This window comes from Gracilinanus agilis, chromosome 5 (assembly GCF_016433145.1).
Source record: "Gracilinanus agilis isolate LMUSP501 chromosome 5, AgileGrace, whole genome shotgun sequence".
NCBI lineage: Eukaryota > Metazoa > Chordata > Mammalia > Didelphimorphia > Didelphidae > Gracilinanus > Gracilinanus agilis.
Window position 1 is genome coordinate 86,974,596 of NC_058134.1, and position 16,713 is coordinate 86,991,308.

Genomic DNA, 16,713 nt, shown 5'->3' on the forward strand with positions numbered 1-16,713 from the left:
TAAGATAATTTAATCTCATATTCTTCTGATTTATTTTGAAGATATATTTGATAGAAGCCCAAATTTAGAATTCTCTGTGTGTGTCACATACAATTGAATTATGATTGCTATTGTGAATTTTGTAACTATTTCTCATCAAACTTAAAAATGAGATGAGTATGTGTTTGAAGTTTATTAGTAAGTTTTCTTCCTTTATAGGAAAGTCCAAGTAACCTTTTTTTCTTTCTTTGCCTTTTTACAGCTTTTGGAAATTAATTGGACAGGACTAACTAATCTTCTGGATATTCCTGGTCTAAAGTAAGCATTAAATAACCTGGTATAATAGGTAATATGCTAATATAAAGATTTATTTTCAGTGACTAATTGCTAAGCATCTGTATTTTGCTAATAATGATGAAAAAAGGGATCATTTTTTTCTTGGTTGATTCATAATCTGCCTCATGACAGTTTTGGAAGAATATAAACTACTTGAGGATGCAGTGGCATGCTTGAGGGAGAAGGACTCTGGATTAGTCAATAGCCCTGGACTAGAATCCAGGCTCCACTACATACTTCTTGTGTGGCTTTGGGCAAGCCAATTCTCCATTTGGGGCTTCAATCTGTAAAATGGTGTGTGCAGAGAGATTAGGATATGGACCAGATTACTTCTGCAGTCCTAATTAGCTCCAGGTTTTCTATAGCTAGAATGATTTCAAGAGGCCTCTGAGCACCACATTCTCTTTCCCACCTTTTAAAAATTTGCTTTCATGGTTTTTTCATCACCAAGTTTCTTGTGAAGAGAAAAGGTGTGGGTGAGTTTCCGTGGCCCAAGTTTGCGCTCTGGCCATGGTCCTTGCTCTCTGTTACCTTGAGCAGATTATTAAATCTTTGAATGTGCATTTCCTCAAAGTCAGAAGAGGGATGATTTTACTTAAGCTATTTGCCTCCAAGGATTCTTGGTAAGGAAAGTGCTTTGTAAGTTCTCAAATGCTGCCTCAAGTATCAGATATCATTGTTGTCCTTGTCATTATCACCTTTGACCAAGAAGTTTAAGAAAACAGCTCTTTTGCTACACATACACACATGTATGATCCCTACATACACACATATATTATTTTAAAAAACAAAAACCTAACATTCGAACATGTTATCAAGAGATGATCCTCTGGTTTCCATCCAAGACTTTACCACAATTTATAATAATTGCTTTAAGGCATTGGGCACAGATTGCATTATACTCCCTGGAATTTCAGAGTCGATGAAATAAGGGACTAGAGAGTTCATGTCACCTTGTTGGAGTCTCTTCGCTACCCTGAAGCCATGAATGTTGACAGAAAGTGCAAGCCCTTTCTAGCAGTGAGCATTTGCAAACTTTCTGGAGAACACGCCCCTTCCTGGTGAGAAAAATGTAACCCATCTGGTTTTGTGCTGTTCTTCAGCCCTGATCTTTTGAAGAGTGATTGTTTATGGCAAACCTATAAGTCACCAACCTGAAGAGGAAGTTTTGTAATTCATAATTCACAGTTGTGAACTCTTTTTGTGGTGTTGCTTAGATTTGAAAGTTAATACTCATCTGTTTTACATATATTTCTGGTTTATAGTAGTAGAAAAAAAAATTTTTTTATCCATTGCTTGAATATTTGGTTTTTATGTCCCTGAGTTCCACCTCTGAAAAGCTTTTTTCTTAGGTATAACTCATGTATGCCATTGTTGTGTAAGTTAGGAATTTAGGATGTTTAATTAGCATAGTTATATCAATTCTAACTTGGCTTTTCTTATATTAAAACAATCTATACTGTGTTTTCCTTCAAAGTCTATTTTTTAGGGAGAAAGTTACTTTTGTTTTCTAAATAACTTGGTTTTTCACCCCTAATTATATGTGAGTGAGTGAATAAATATTTGTGCACATATACTCTATGGATAACATTCTGCTGTGACATTGTAATGGAACAAGAATACCTATTAAAGGCAATCTTACAGGGTATTTGATAACCCTCCTCACACCAGGAAAAGAATCCCTTCTTCAGTCTAGTAGAACAAGGAACCAGTGCCTGAAGAACTGCCTGTAGTGAGATAGAGTCTCCTAAGATAGCCCATTCCACTTTTGAAGAGCTCTGATTGTTAGCAGATTTTTCCTTACATTAAAACCTAAAATTGTTTCTTTAAAATTTCCACATTGCTTCTAGTTCTTCCCCCTAGGACCAAGCAAAACTAAAAATCCTTCCACATGACATCCCTGGAGGTTCTTGAACACAGATATCAATTCCTATAAGTTTTCTCCAAACTAAAGACCCCCCAATTCCATATACCAGCCCTCTTTTGGCATGGTCTTAAAGTCTTGAGCATCCTGCTTGCACTTCCTGGATGCCTCCAGGGTATTAGTATCCTTTTTTGCCCATTTTGCAGCTCATACTAGGCTTAATGAATTTGGGCCATATTGTTGTTTTATCTGAGGAGTAATTTGAACTCAGGCCTGTAAAGTCTAGAGTCAGTGGTCTTTGCATTGACACTGCCTTCTTCACTTAGGTAGACTCCGGCAACCCTTTTACATGTCTCTTTGATTCTGTTCTCTTCCACCCCCATTAGCAAATTGTCCCTTCAGTTATCTCTGATTTTCTCCCCTAACTTCTGATTCTTTCTCTGTTGCCTTGAAACATGCCTACTTCTTCCTTTGTCCTTAAAAAAATCTTCATTAGATTTTAACTTCCCCATAAACTATATCCATTATCTCTCTCTACCCTTTCTCACCCAAAGACTCAGAAAAAGCTGTCAGTGCCAAACTATATTTCATCTTTTCTCATTCGTTCCTCCAAACTGCCTTTCATCCTCATTGTTCAAATGAAACTGTTCCTTTTGGCAATACCAATTATCTCTTAATTTCCAAATCTGATCCCCCCATTTCTCATCCTTCTTGATCACTCTGCTATATTGACTGTTAATCACATTGATATTGTCTCCTTTTGGGTTTTTTTGACAATACTCTCTCCTTGTATTGTCTCTACTTGACTAGTTGTTGTTTTTTTTTCAGACTCTTTTCTGTTTCATCATCCAGCGCAAACTGTGGACATTCTCCTGGGCCCTCTCTTTGCCTTCACTCTTAGTGACCTTGTCAGCTCCCAGGGTTTTAAATATCATCTGTATGTAGATGACTTATTAAGCCATATATTTGACCTGACTGTCCTGAGCCCTAGTTTTGAATCACCAACTACTTATTGCACATTTCATTTTTTAATTAATTTTTTTTGTTTGTTTGTTTATTTTTTAAACCTTTAACTTCTGTGTATTGGCTCCTTGGTGGAAGAATGGTAAGGGTAGGCAAACGGGGGTCAAGTGACTTGCCCAGGGTCACACAGCTGGGAAGTGTCTGAGGCTGGATTCGAACCTAGGACCTCCCGTCTCTAGGCCTGACTCTCAATCCACTGAGCTACCTAGCTGCCCCCTAATTAATTTTTTAAAATGAATGAACATCATCCCCCTTAACTAGGACCAAAAAAAAAAGAAAAAAATCAAACTGGCTGTCCTAGTGCCATTGTAAACTCACTATATCCAAAACAAATCTCATTATCTATCCTCCTCTCTCCACCTCACCCCCCCCCCCCCGCCCCAACCCAGCACACTCTCCTATTTATTTCTGCCTAAGATTCCACCTTTCCTCCAGCCTTTTAGGTCCATCACCTTGGCTTCATTCCTTGACTCTTCCCCCTTTCTTATACAGTTCACTCCTCCCTGCACTCTACAATCCAACTAGACTGGCCTCTTTGCTCTTCCTCATTCATCACACTCCTCCCATTCTATAGAGTAGTGCTGGCTTTTTGCCATGCTCCATAATTTCCTTCCTTCTAGACTTAGCTCAAGTCCTACCTTCTGCCAGAACTCTTCCTTACCATTAACAAGGACAGTAGAGTTTGATCATGGCTCAATAGCAGTCCTAATACTGTGGTGTAACTGGTAATGAAAGTACATGTCAGTAGACAGGAATTTTTTGTTTCTTTTTTAAGGAAAATTATTGTATTTCTTATGCCAAAGTAGAGAGGAAAAAGAACATCTGTTTTGTCCGTATGTAGTATAAAAATTGCTGTAGCAAATAAGGGGGTGAAAGGAAAGGGAGACAGTGTGAGTGTTGGATTAATTATCAGTGAGAGGAGAGATGCGGGACGTGCACTATCATGTGGGTATTTAATAACATGTACAGAGCTCTATAGTTGGAACTTCTAAAGTATATTAATTGTATATTAAGCATCAGTGCCTTAAGGGTACTATCAAGGAGTGACTTTCCTCTTATATACAGAAAACTGAAAATGAAGGTATGTTATTATGCATCAAAGAATACTTTATATTGATAGAACACTTTTCAGTTGACAAGTGCTTTCACAAATATAATTTCATTAGATCTTCAGAACAATGTTATATAAAACTAAGGCTGGTATTATTAAAGATGGAGGGCAAGGTGGTTGCATTCAGTTCAAATGAATATTTTTTCCTATATTTCATGATATTATTCAATTTTCATTGTTTGAAATATAGCGGGTAAAGACAATTTATATTCCATACTGGAATCAAAAGTTGATATTGTTTTAGAAGGATTCATGTATGGAATATTCATGTACCTCATTCAAGGTGAGAAATAGAAATTTAATGAAACTTCTTCATTTTGAATGTTAAATATTTAATGATAAAAACCAATTACTTGTCTTGCTCTTAGGAAATAAAGCAATTTAATAAAAGAATAAAAGTCTTTTGTGTTTTCTGGCCATAATATAAATTATACCAACTTTAACAATGAAATTGTCTCTTCACTAATTTGACCTTTAAATACTATCTTTTAGGCTATTACCAGAGTGAGCATGGGAAATTTTTAACTGTCTCTATTCTTTGAATTAATTATTGCCTATGAAAGCCTATTTCACCATATGACAGTTATTTTTATTTTGTCTAACAGTGGCTTATCAGACACTATTATTCTGGATATAATATCTAATTATTTGGTGCTTCCTAATCGAATCACAGTTCCCCTTGTCAGTGAAGTTCAAATTGCTCAGTTGCGATTCCCGATACCAAAGGTAAGCATATTCTATTCTTATTTTGTTTTTAAAAAAACACATTTCTTTAAAATAAATTGATTAAAACCTCTTATTTGTTTCTGATGTTAACATGATTTTTTATTGGAATAAGTCCATTTCTTGCTGAAGAAATACAAAACTAACCCAGTCTTACTTAGTAAGGATATTTGTATGCCTGAGTCAAAAGTTGTAAAGCAAAAATATCAAGACAATTCATATGTGTTTGATTGAGCTTCAGTAATTCTTAAAGTAAAAAGGCTTATTACCAGAAATTTAATCCCTGGAAATGTTATATTTGAAATATGGTAAACTGGATAATAGCTGTGGAAGTGACATTACTTACATGATATCTTAGAAAACATGCTTAGGAAATCCAAATTAAATATTTTGTTTCTCCTTTTATGATAAAGTGTTTTTTAATAAAGTGTCATAATAGTGTTAGTAGTTATTTATTCAAGATGAAGAACTTTTTCCTCTGTTATGATTTTAATAGTTGTTACCCAAACATTAGAACTTGATGCTTATTTGAGTCTGAAAGAAGATTATCAGGTAATATAATATGGACCTAAAAGTTCTTGTATTGCAATTCTCCAAACTAAACTTAGTCCTAGTAACAAGACAAATTGTTAGGATTTGAAGAAATGCAGTCATTACTGGTAGAAAAAGTATATACATAACCAACATATTTACAACTCTGTCTGTGATGGCAAAGAATTGGAAACAGAGAAGATACCCTTTGATCGGAGAGTGGCTAAACAAATTGTTGATCATAAAGGAAATGGAATATTGAAATGATGCTGTGAGAAGTGAGGAATGTGATGAATTCAGAGAGGCAGGGAAAGACCTACAAGAACAGTAGAACAAAGTAAGAAGAACCAAGAAACAATAATACACCATGATTACAGTAATGTAAATGGAAATACAAAAATTAAATGTGAATGTGGCAACATTGTAAAGAACAAAGTTGCTTCAAAAGAAGAGATAATAAAACTCCCAGTCCCCGGCTTTGCAGAGCTGGGGGCTCCACAAATGTTGTCCATTACAAATACTTTCAGGATTTTTACATGTAATGACCAGTTATGCTAGTATTTCCCCCTTTTCTTTGGTTAATCTTCAAAAAATAGTATTTGTCATATGGGATGAATCTAGGGTGGGAAGAAAAAAGGTCATGGGGAAAATTGGCAATGCAAAAAATTAGAAGACATCATCAAAAATGTGTGTATTTTTTTAAAGAAAAGAATTCATGACTTCTTTTTTGCTGAAACTGTTCTGCAAAGCTAATAAAGGTATCTTTGTATGTTTTGTGAATTCCCCCTAAATTCTTTCTGATTTTAGTCAAGTAATCCCTGTGATAAGAGGCTAATATATAGTTGATTAATAATAAATATTAATGACATAAAACGATTCAACTGTTTGCTTTAGCTAAATTTAATTTAGAGATTGTTACTTCAGATATTTGAAAGGAAATAACCTAGCTTAAAATATACTGAAAAATTTAGGTTCTGTGAGAACTTTCTCACAAAAACATATACATTATGAAAAATGATATTATGGGGAAGTATTGTTCTCTCAAAGTCTTCAGGCCATGAAAAGATTTTATCAGTATTTACAAATTTTGTATTCTTTTCCCAGCAGTATAAGCTATTGATTTGAATTCTCCTTTCTATAGTGGAAAGATATGTCTTTATTTCTTTAGTACAGTTGTTGTAACATGTACTTTTCTAGCAGAAGTCAGTAATATTACCTATATCCCCCTCTGGATTCTGGAATTATGTGTGATATGGAATATTACACACAGAAAATATCGTTTTAATTAAGATCAAAAGAAATTCAGCCCCTTTTTGGGAAGTAGAAATAATGAGTGCTTCATTGGTTCCCTTAGGTGCCCTTTGGATAAACATGTATACATTTAAAAAATATGATCCAGTGATTATAGCACACAGATCAAAAAATGCCATAGTGGTTAGTTGTGTTTGGGACCAGAGAGGAGTGTTTTTTTTTAATTAACTATGTCAGACCAGGGATGTTCATGTCAAGAATCAGTGAGTCAACAAGTATTTATGTGTTTACTATATGCTAAGTGTTCTGATGAATTCTGGAGGATCCAGAGAAAATGCAGAAAATAATATGTAGTTTTACTTTATTTTGTAGCAGTACATTACAGAGAGCAAGATAATGTTTCAACTTCAAATTTTCACCACTGAAAAGCCAGAAATTCACTTAAATTTAAAAATTGTTTCCCAGTACCATTTAAAATGTACTAATTTGGGGGGCAGCTGGATGGCTCAATTGATTGTAGTAAAGGCAGGCCCTGGGTTCAAATTTGACCTCAAATACTTCCTAGCTGTGTGACCCTGGAAAAGTCACTTAACCCTCACTGCCTAGCCCTTACCACTCTTCCACTTTAGAACCAATCCACAGTATTGATTCCAAGATGGAAGATAAGGGTTTAAATATATTATACACACTGACTTTAAGACTAGGCACATATCTCCTTTAAGCCATTTGCCAAATATTTTTATGTGCCTGAAATTTAGAAGTCTAAAACTCGAGCATTTATATTTTTCTCTGCATGAATAATCTAATTATAATTATACATATATACAGATAATAGGTAACTCATCTTTTTAAAGAAATTCTTTTAAAACTATAGTTTTGAAAAAGTCTGTAAGAATAAGTCAAGATTGCTACAAAGGGAGGAAACATTTACTACATTTATTTTTCGTCCTCATTCTTAGGGTGTTTTAAGAATACATTTCATTGAAGCTCAGGATCTGCAGGGTAAAGATACTTACCTGAAGGGCCTTGTCAAGGGAAAATCAGACCCCTATGGAGTCATTCGGGTCGGCAACCAAATCTTTCAGAGCAAGGTCATCAAAGAAAATCTCAGCCCAAAGTGGAATGAAGTATATGAGGTAAGCGGACATGCCTGATGCTTCCGTCCCAGCCCATCAGTGTGCTTGGGCTCCCAAGAGCCAGCTGTTACATTGGCACTGTAAGCATTTATGCCTCAGAAACTGGAAAAGGCTCCATTTCTGGGCTTTTCCTTTTGTCTTGTTGATGTCTAGACTTAAGGGAGTGATGAAGAGGGGGCAGCTGGGTGGCTCAGCAGATAGAGCACCAGGCTTGTAGACAGGAGGTCCTAGGCTTGACTCTGGTCTCAGACCCTTCCCAGCTGTGTTCCCCAATCATCACAGGGAAGTCACTGAACCCCCATTGCCTAGCCCTTACCCCTCTTCTGCCTTGCAACCAATACAAGATATTGATTCTAAGATGGAAGGTAAAGGTTTAAGAAAAAAGAAAAATGTTATTATTCTTCATTAGTATTAGAAGTTAATGACTGATTTTTTTATTTTTCAGGCATTAGTTTATGAACACCCTGGGCAGGAGTTAGAAATTGAGCTTTTTGATGAAGACCCAGATAAAGATGACTTCCTTGGAAGGTAAATTCCTTTTGTATATAATATTAGAATGTAATCTGCTTAATTATATTATAATAGAATATCTTATTAAGATTATTTTATATTTATATATATTATATGTATTGATAGCTATAATTAATAGACATAATGTTTGTTTGATTTAGGATCTCTTAAACATCTAATTATTATCAAGTGGAAATATGCTGTAGTGGTCAGAGAACCAGCCTCAAGGTCTGCCTCTTAACATTTCATGGCTGCTTGTCCCAGATTTTATCAGTCCCTTCACTCTCATTGCTCAGGGAAACCCTGTGAGATTATAACCTGAAGGGAAAATTATCACCCTGTATTGGTAGAGGGAATTTCTAATCTGGGAGTTCCCTGTGTCAGTGAAATCTTAGATTGCTTTCCTCTCCCTATTCCTGTTACCATTGTTGTTGACTAATTTCACTAAGATTAAATTTATAGATAAACTCAATTCAAATGTAATTTGGAGGGAATATTAGAAAATGTGGAAATAGTTTTACAACCAAATAAACTGCTTTAAAACAGTCTTAGAGAAATGGCCTTATAGCATTTTCACCTTCAAATTGTTGGGTGCTTTGATATCTGCTATGCCAGTCATTCAGTAACACTGGAGAATAAGTGATTGATTCAGATAGTTCAGCCAAAAAAGTTTTTAAAGCATTTGGTGGGGGGGCCTTTTTTTTTTTTTTTTACTAATTGAGGAACATTTTATGCTGTTCAATTCTTTTTCTTTTCAATTTCATTTGAAACCCAATTAAATGCTTTTCCTAATTCCTTCTTCATACCTATTCCTCTTTCTCCTTTGTCTTCTAATTGCCTTTTATAAAGATGCTCAAGTTTTAAAGTTTTCCAGATAGTGTCCTCTTCCTAATTTGGGGAATGAGGTTATTTTTCTAAATATTAGTATCCCTTATATTAGGAAAAAAATTGTAATTTGGATGAACAATGTGGGCTTTTTTTCTTTTGAGCAAGTGTAACAATTTAAAAATAGTAAACAGCAGGACTTAAGAGAAATTTAACCTTTTTATAGCTGGCTCTCTCTTCTGTCCCTCATAGGATCCTCTCTCTGTTCCCTTCTCTTTCTCTACAGCAGCTCTGTTGCTGTTTGGACAGATCTGTAAGGATATATATTTTTGTTGTTGTTCAGTCATTTCGGTTGTGTCTGACTCTTCATGACCCCATTTGGGGTTTTCCTGGCAAAGATACTGGAATGCTTTGCCATTTCCTTCTCCAGATCATGAAGTAACTGAAGCAAACAGGGTAAAATGACTTATCCAGGGTCACATAACTAGGGGTCTGAGGTCATTTTTGAAATCGAAGCTGAGTCCTGACTCCAGGCTTGTTCCTCTCTCCATTGTGCCTAGCTCTAAACACGTCTAACTGAGATGTATATTCATTTCTTTAACAAAATATTTAATAACTATATTCATTTGCTTGCATTTCTGTCCTACCTTCATACAGCTATGGTTAAGAGTGTTCTGTTTGAGGTTAAGGCTCTGCTACCTTGTCTTTTCACCTGGAGCCAATAATTTAATGTTTGGAATCCTTTCGTTATCTATAAAAGTGAGAACTGTGTTAGATATCCTTAAAGTGCCTTCAGACTCTTAATTTGTAATCCTAATATCCTATGATTGCTTCATTTGTAAATAAGTATGTTTAATTTATAGTGCTCTGAAGCTGTGATGTTATTATTTCTTTAGTCTTATGATTGATCTGATTGAAGTTGAAAAGGAACGCCTCTTAGATGAAGTAAGTTTCCCTTTGTTGGTTAAAGTCTTTGAGTACCTTTCTGACAGTTTTATCTTAAACCTCTTCATTTTAACACACCACCTTTACAAACATTCTCAAGCAGAATTTGATGAACTAAGTCTATATATTGATTTAATAAATATTTATACAGATACTAAATTTGAAACAGCAAAGTTAATTACAAAACAGTAACATTTTTGAATGCTTTAGATAGGCATTGTAGGGGATAGAAAAAAGTAGAAGGTTTGGAAGATAGGATTTAAGTACCCATAAAATTATGTAATAGAGATTTAATTAATAGCTCAATTCAATAATAGATGTCTTAAGACCAGGTGGGATATATACAGTAAAATCTTTAGGAGTTCAGAGGAAAGAATGAAACTATATCTGGAAAATATTTAATGGAAAAGACAGGATTTGAATTAATATTAAAGGAAGTAAAGGATTTTGCTAAATGGAAAAAATGCATTTATTCTGCACCTCTGTAATAATAGTGTAAGCTTTTATCATCAACATTATAGTTAATAAAATAAGGAATGAATAAAATTTTACTATGTTGTAGTCAGTAAAATAAAATATATATATATATATATAAACATAAACAGTTTAAAATACAGCTTTCTCACCTTTGCTTGTAATTCTGATTTTCAGAACTGGTTATTAGGATAGTTACTATTATTAGGACAACATAAACATTTAAACCTAGGTACAAGCATTTGAATTCTTCAAATTGTATAAATTACTGATGCCTTATGTTATCAAAAAAGAAAGTAAATAAGCTGAGTAGGTGGGTGTGAGGAAGGGTAAAAGGATATTGGGGATTATAAGGTGATTTGGGGAGGAAATGTAGGTATGGTTAGGTATATAGGAGATAAGGGAAATAGGGTATAAGGAGAGGGCAGCTCAAACAGGTTTATTCCCAGAGGCTTGAGACAGAGAATACATGGAGGAAACTGGGGCTAGTAATAAACGTTTAGGCTTGACTCAAGGGTTTCTCTTGTTAGTTTCTCAAGTCTCTTGAGGGAGGGGTTGAGAGGGCCCCTCCCTGCCAGTCAAACTGATGCTGGAGGAAGTCTTGAAGGTAGGTACTTCCTGTCAAGATGGATGCCCCAGTTGTCTCAAGAAATGAAGGAAAATTATTCTTTCCTCTTGGCCCTTGTCTTAATTTTCGACACAATGACTCACCCCAAGGTTTGAATAGGTAACAAGGGGATTCATTAATACCAGGGTCAGTCAGAAGGGGAGGAGGTTCAGGATTTTCTAACTGCTGCTAGGGAGAGGGGTGAGGGTGGGGGATGGGTTGCGGAGAGGTTTAGCCAGAGAGAGAGATCAGCTCTCCCAGTCAGGAAGATTTGACTGCCTTTTTTTTTTTTTTTTATATTATATTTTTTTTAATTTTAAACCCTTGACTTCTGTGTATTGACTTATAGGTGGAAGATTGGTAAGGGTAGGCAATGGGGGTCAAGTGACTTGCCCAGGGTCACACAGCTGGGAAGTGACTGAGGCCAGATTTGAACCTAGGACCTCCTGTCTCTAGGCCTGGCTCTCAATCCACTGAGCTACCCAGCTGCCCCCTTGACTGCCTTTTAAATAAAGTCTTTATCAAACCTAGGGATAACTTCTTTGAGGATACTCCAATTATCTAAAGAAACTAAAATCCACTATGTTCAATCACCAACCCCTCCCTTCCAACCAGAACCCAAAGGAAAATCAGGGAAGGGGAGGGATGGAGATGGAAGATCAGGGAGAGGTCCAGAGAAATGAGATAGGTCCAAATTTCCCCAAAACAAAATAAGCACAGGCCAAGGCCAAAGCAATTAGGCTAAAGCCAAAAGGCCAAAGCAAAAGCCTCCAGCCACAGAGAAAGCCAGAAGGCAAAAGCCCCGTCAGTTAGAACTTCACCTCTATTTATAGCTTTAAGTTCTGACTTTCTGAATATTCTAAGATGTTTAACTGACTTTTTGTGACCGTTAGAAATTACAGAAGCAAAAAGTTTCTGTTAGCCACCTTGCATTACACTCAATGTAATGAAGAACTTAAAATGTTTATTAATATTAATTATTTTAAGGTTTTTGATTCATTTCAACAAACTTTTTTGGTAAAAACTTTTATCCCCCAAATCACTTAATAAAATAATTGTCCAATATTTCATTTCAGTGGTTCACTCTGGATGAAGTCCCTAAAGGAAAATTGCATTTGAAACTGGAATGGCTCACATTGATGCCAAATGTTTTGAATCTTGATAAGGTATTGTGTCCATATTCAATCATCTTGCTTTTATTTAGATCCATTCCTTTCAAATTTGTTAAGTTTAAAAATGACAATATTATTTTTGTTTTCATATGATTTCTTGTTATTTCTAAGCAAGATTATGTGCCATGTTCTTAACATCTTAAGATTCAAGGCATTTTAAAATCAATTTACAGGACATTCTATCTGATTTACCTAAGCTTCAATTTTATGTGATTAATATCATCTTTGTAAGAGCAAAAATTTACTATGAGAGATTAAAGATCCAGATGTCAAATGAACCATTTATTAAACAATTATACAGCAAATAAAGATCATTGCTGTCAGACTGCACGACACTCATGTTTGCTTCTGTATTATCTTATTTGTCACTGAGCTCATGGAAAGCATTGGTTTTGACTAATGTTCCTGATTAGTTGAATGAAAATAATGTAATGTATTATACAGATTGTCAAAATTTTTCTAACAAGTACTTCCTTTTTTAGGTGCTAACAGGCATTAAGGCTGACAAAAATCAAGCCAATGACGGCCTTTCTTCTGCGTTGCTTATATTATATTTGGATTCGGCAAGAAATCTTCCAGTAAGTTATACCCTCTGGTGACTCTCTTGGATGTTTCTATTTCCTTTTAGCACTTTTGCTTGAGAATGTGCCCCACTGCTTCTATGAACCACGTTGTGCCACATGTTCTAACCTCGGTCATGTTTTTATGTGCACACTGTTAGTCACTTTGTGTCTCAGAAAAAAGACAATGCGTTTTAATTTGGTTTAGGAAGCAAATTTTGATTTTCATATTTCTTTCAACTGATCTCATTTATAGGATTTGTGTATATGTATTGATTTCTCAAATATGATTAAACTTCTGTGCCTGGAAAACTAAACATCGGATTTTTATTCTTAAAATTAGGAGTGTGACTAATTAATATCATTCAGTAATCAATCTTGACTCCAAATGACTGAGAATGAGACATACGCATCTCTACTCATTAGAGAGGCAGTAGGTTTTAATGCTGCTCCTAGTTGGCTGTTGGGCTACTAATGACAGTGAGGCTTATAGTTTCAGCTATGAGTAGAGGATTAGATGGTTTTGTTTAATTGTACTTTTCTATTTAAGGGAGGGTCTTATTGGGAGAGAAAGGGAGTGGGGAAGTGAAATCAGTGAAAAAAAAAAAAAAACAATGAAGAGTAGCCCTAAAGAGAGACTGCTGGATAAAGGAGTAAAAAATTATATTAATGGTTATCAATTATCAATAAAATGTGAACCAGAAGTAGAAATTATAATTCACTGAAGCAGAAAAACAACAAACTGGAATTTAATTTCAAAATCCAAATTCTTGTTGCATTCTAACTTTATTTGAATTCAGTAGGTAAAGTATTTACTCTTTTTAGTTTCCAGATTATAGAGTAAGCTGGAAGAGAATGGCAGGTGTGGGTTGGGAGCATATTTCTATTTTTATATGACATTCAAAATTGTTAATACTTGATTGTTGTTTATATTATAAGGGAAAAAAGTAAGCTAATCTTTCTTTAAACATAACTTTCTTTAAATTTAGAAGTATCAACAAATTATTTTTAAACATTTTTCTTAATTTCAATTCAGAATGCTGTATACATATATCAAGTTTTGAAGCAAATTTGTCATTTTCAAAAATCAGGTTAAAATTTGGAGGAAAAAAACCACTATGTTAAATTAGAAATGCAATTTGGTGTTCTCCTAAAGTTCTTAGCAAAAAACTAACAAACGCAATGCAATTTAATGCTTTTCTTATTTTCAAATGTAATAGATCTTTCTAGTTGTACTTTCTTAATTGGCTGCATTCACATTCTATTAAATGACTATTTTTATTTTCCTTTAATGTACAGTTTCAGTTAATCTAGTCAAAAAGAAACCTCTTAGACATCGAATGCTTGACTTTTATTTATTTAACTGACTAACTTCTAATTAACTTTTGAGGACAGTTCCGTACTATAGGCCCTAGTGAATATGTGGCTAGAGAATTTTCCCCGTTTTTGTTTTTGACTCATGGAGAAATGTGTGTGTGTGTGTGTGTGTGTGTGTGTGTGTAAATTGATATGGAGATACATATGTACTTTTATAAAATTAAAATGGAGCCATAGCACAATTCATTATTTGTATAAGTTCCTCAGCTAGTCACCTCTTTCTTCTTGGACTATTTTTATAGTTTACTTGATAGAACTAGTAAATAATGAAAGATTCTTTAACTTTATCAAACGTTAACACCTCTGATTTTGCTTTACTGCTCAGGAAGACATCCAATACTTCTTCACTCTAATCACTACCACATTTTTGTTTTATGATGATAGTTTACACTGTTCCTTTTTTCTTTCCAGTTTTCTCTTGAGCTTTTTAAACATTTTATGTGTATGTGTAGGTTTATACATTTTGCATACTTTATCTTACATCAAAAGGAAGAACATGTATTATATCTATCCTTGCCTTATAGAATGCTGTCTTAAACATTTTTTGGTCAACATGTGTAGTTTATGTGATCTAATATATTTGGACTTTGTGGCTCATTTTCTGATAATAGAACCTTACCAGAGTTATTATCTTTCATTCTAATTGTTTCTTTTAAAAACTTCAATTTAGTTATATTAAGCCTTTTAGAATGTACTCTGTATTTAAAAAAAAAATAGCAAGTTGATCAGGTTAGGGAGCTTCAAGATTATATAACTTGTATAGTGTTAAAATTTGGAGAATGTAAAAAAATGAACATGCTTAAATATTTCATAAAGGTCACTTTGTGCATGAACTATATGGCTGAGAGAGGCAAAGAATTTTTGGAAATTATTTACTTGCCAAATTACTGACTTTTTAAAAAGCTTGCTCACTGGGTCTTTCTGCGAGCTGTTGTGGAATCCTTTGACTCTTTCTTTACACTCTTATACTAGAAGGGCTTCTTGTGCATTCATTTTACCACAATCCATCACTCTTTGCTTTCTCCTTCCATTTTCACCTTCTTAAGAGTATCTACGAGGGAAACTTTGGGTGTGGCTACTTAAAAGAGAGGAGAGCATCGGGACTAGTCTTTTGTGAAAATACTACCTCAGTCTATAGAGCCCTATTTGTGAGTTCTCTGGTGTTCTACTTTTTTCCTTTTTAATTGGAGACTGCTGGAGTGTGGACTGGTGCTTTTAAAGCAATCAACTTTAATGGAATGACCAAGCATGCTTATTTGATTTCCTTGCATGGTTTCTACTATTATGCATTTTGTTGTGCTACTTTATATTTTTGTTTTTAATATAAAATTGGTAAGTATATTACATCTTATGATGAGAAGCACAAGCTGAGTGTATTTTTAAGAAGTCATAGATTCAGACCCTTAGGTTGATTTTGGCATACAACAGAAGAACATTTTGGAGGAATTTAAGTTTTATTGATAAAATTCTCCTTGTGATTCCTTTTCAAGTAAGATGTAAAGATGATTTTAGAGCTTCCAGTTGTCCTTCTCTTTAGTCCAGTGCCCTGCACCAACAAAATAATTAGTTTTAAATTTTTAACTAATCTCTGACTCTATTCTTTTGCTCTATATTCTAACAATAGTCAACTCTCAATTATCTGTGATGGCAGTGAGGAGAAGCACGTGTATTTTGCACAAAATAGGTATCTAATAGTTATGAGATTAATAGAAAATCAAAGACTTCATATTTTTTCTTTCCTCCTCATTCATGGCTTCTAACAAAGAAAACACTATTATTTATATGTCAGCTATTTTTTTCTGAAGTTCATTTTCTGATGGAGTTGTGCAACCAGTAAAATAATTCCCAAATTATTATTTAGAGAGGAAGTGGTTGGAGCTTAGATGTTTCCCAAAATGGGTAGTTGAGAGTTCACTAAAGTCTTGATTCTGATGTGGATACTGGCTTCTTTGCCTCTTTCCTATAATCTCATCCTTTAATGATCTGATTCATTTAATTGATCCCCCCCACCCCACCTTGGTTCTATATAGTTACTTTCACTTTTTGAGAAAGTTACAGATAGCTTCCAAAATAAATACACACACACACACACACACACACACACACACACACACACACACACACACACAGCAAAATCCTAGCTATACGAATCCTTCAATATTTTGTGAATTAATCTTGAACTTCATTTGACCCTTGAATCTGTGAGAACTGAATGTTCATGATAATTCAAAAAGAATGTGATACTTTATAATATTTTAAAGCATCTTGTTATATCTTCTCTTATTTCTA

The 16,713-nt window shown here is 34.4% G+C and overlaps 1 protein-coding gene across 2 annotated transcripts in view; it reads left to right on the forward strand.

Moving 5' to 3' along the window:
* The window catches only part of ESYT2 (extended synaptotagmin 2), a 110,135-nt gene that overhangs the window by 72,916 nt on the left and 20,506 nt on the right, over positions 1 to 16,713 (forward strand). For both annotated transcript variants that reach the window (XM_044679647.1, XM_044679648.1), the window contains exons 7-13: positions 242 to 297; positions 4,919 to 5,039; positions 7,778 to 7,954; positions 8,400 to 8,482; positions 10,186 to 10,234; positions 12,392 to 12,481; positions 12,970 to 13,065. In XM_044679647.1, the coding sequence (XP_044535582.1) occupies positions 242 to 297; positions 4,919 to 5,039; positions 7,778 to 7,954; positions 8,400 to 8,482; positions 10,186 to 10,234; positions 12,392 to 12,481; positions 12,970 to 13,065 (672 nt within the window). The remainder of the gene's footprint in view (positions 1 to 241; positions 298 to 4,918; positions 5,040 to 7,777; positions 7,955 to 8,399; positions 8,483 to 10,185; positions 10,235 to 12,391; positions 12,482 to 12,969; positions 13,066 to 16,713) is intronic.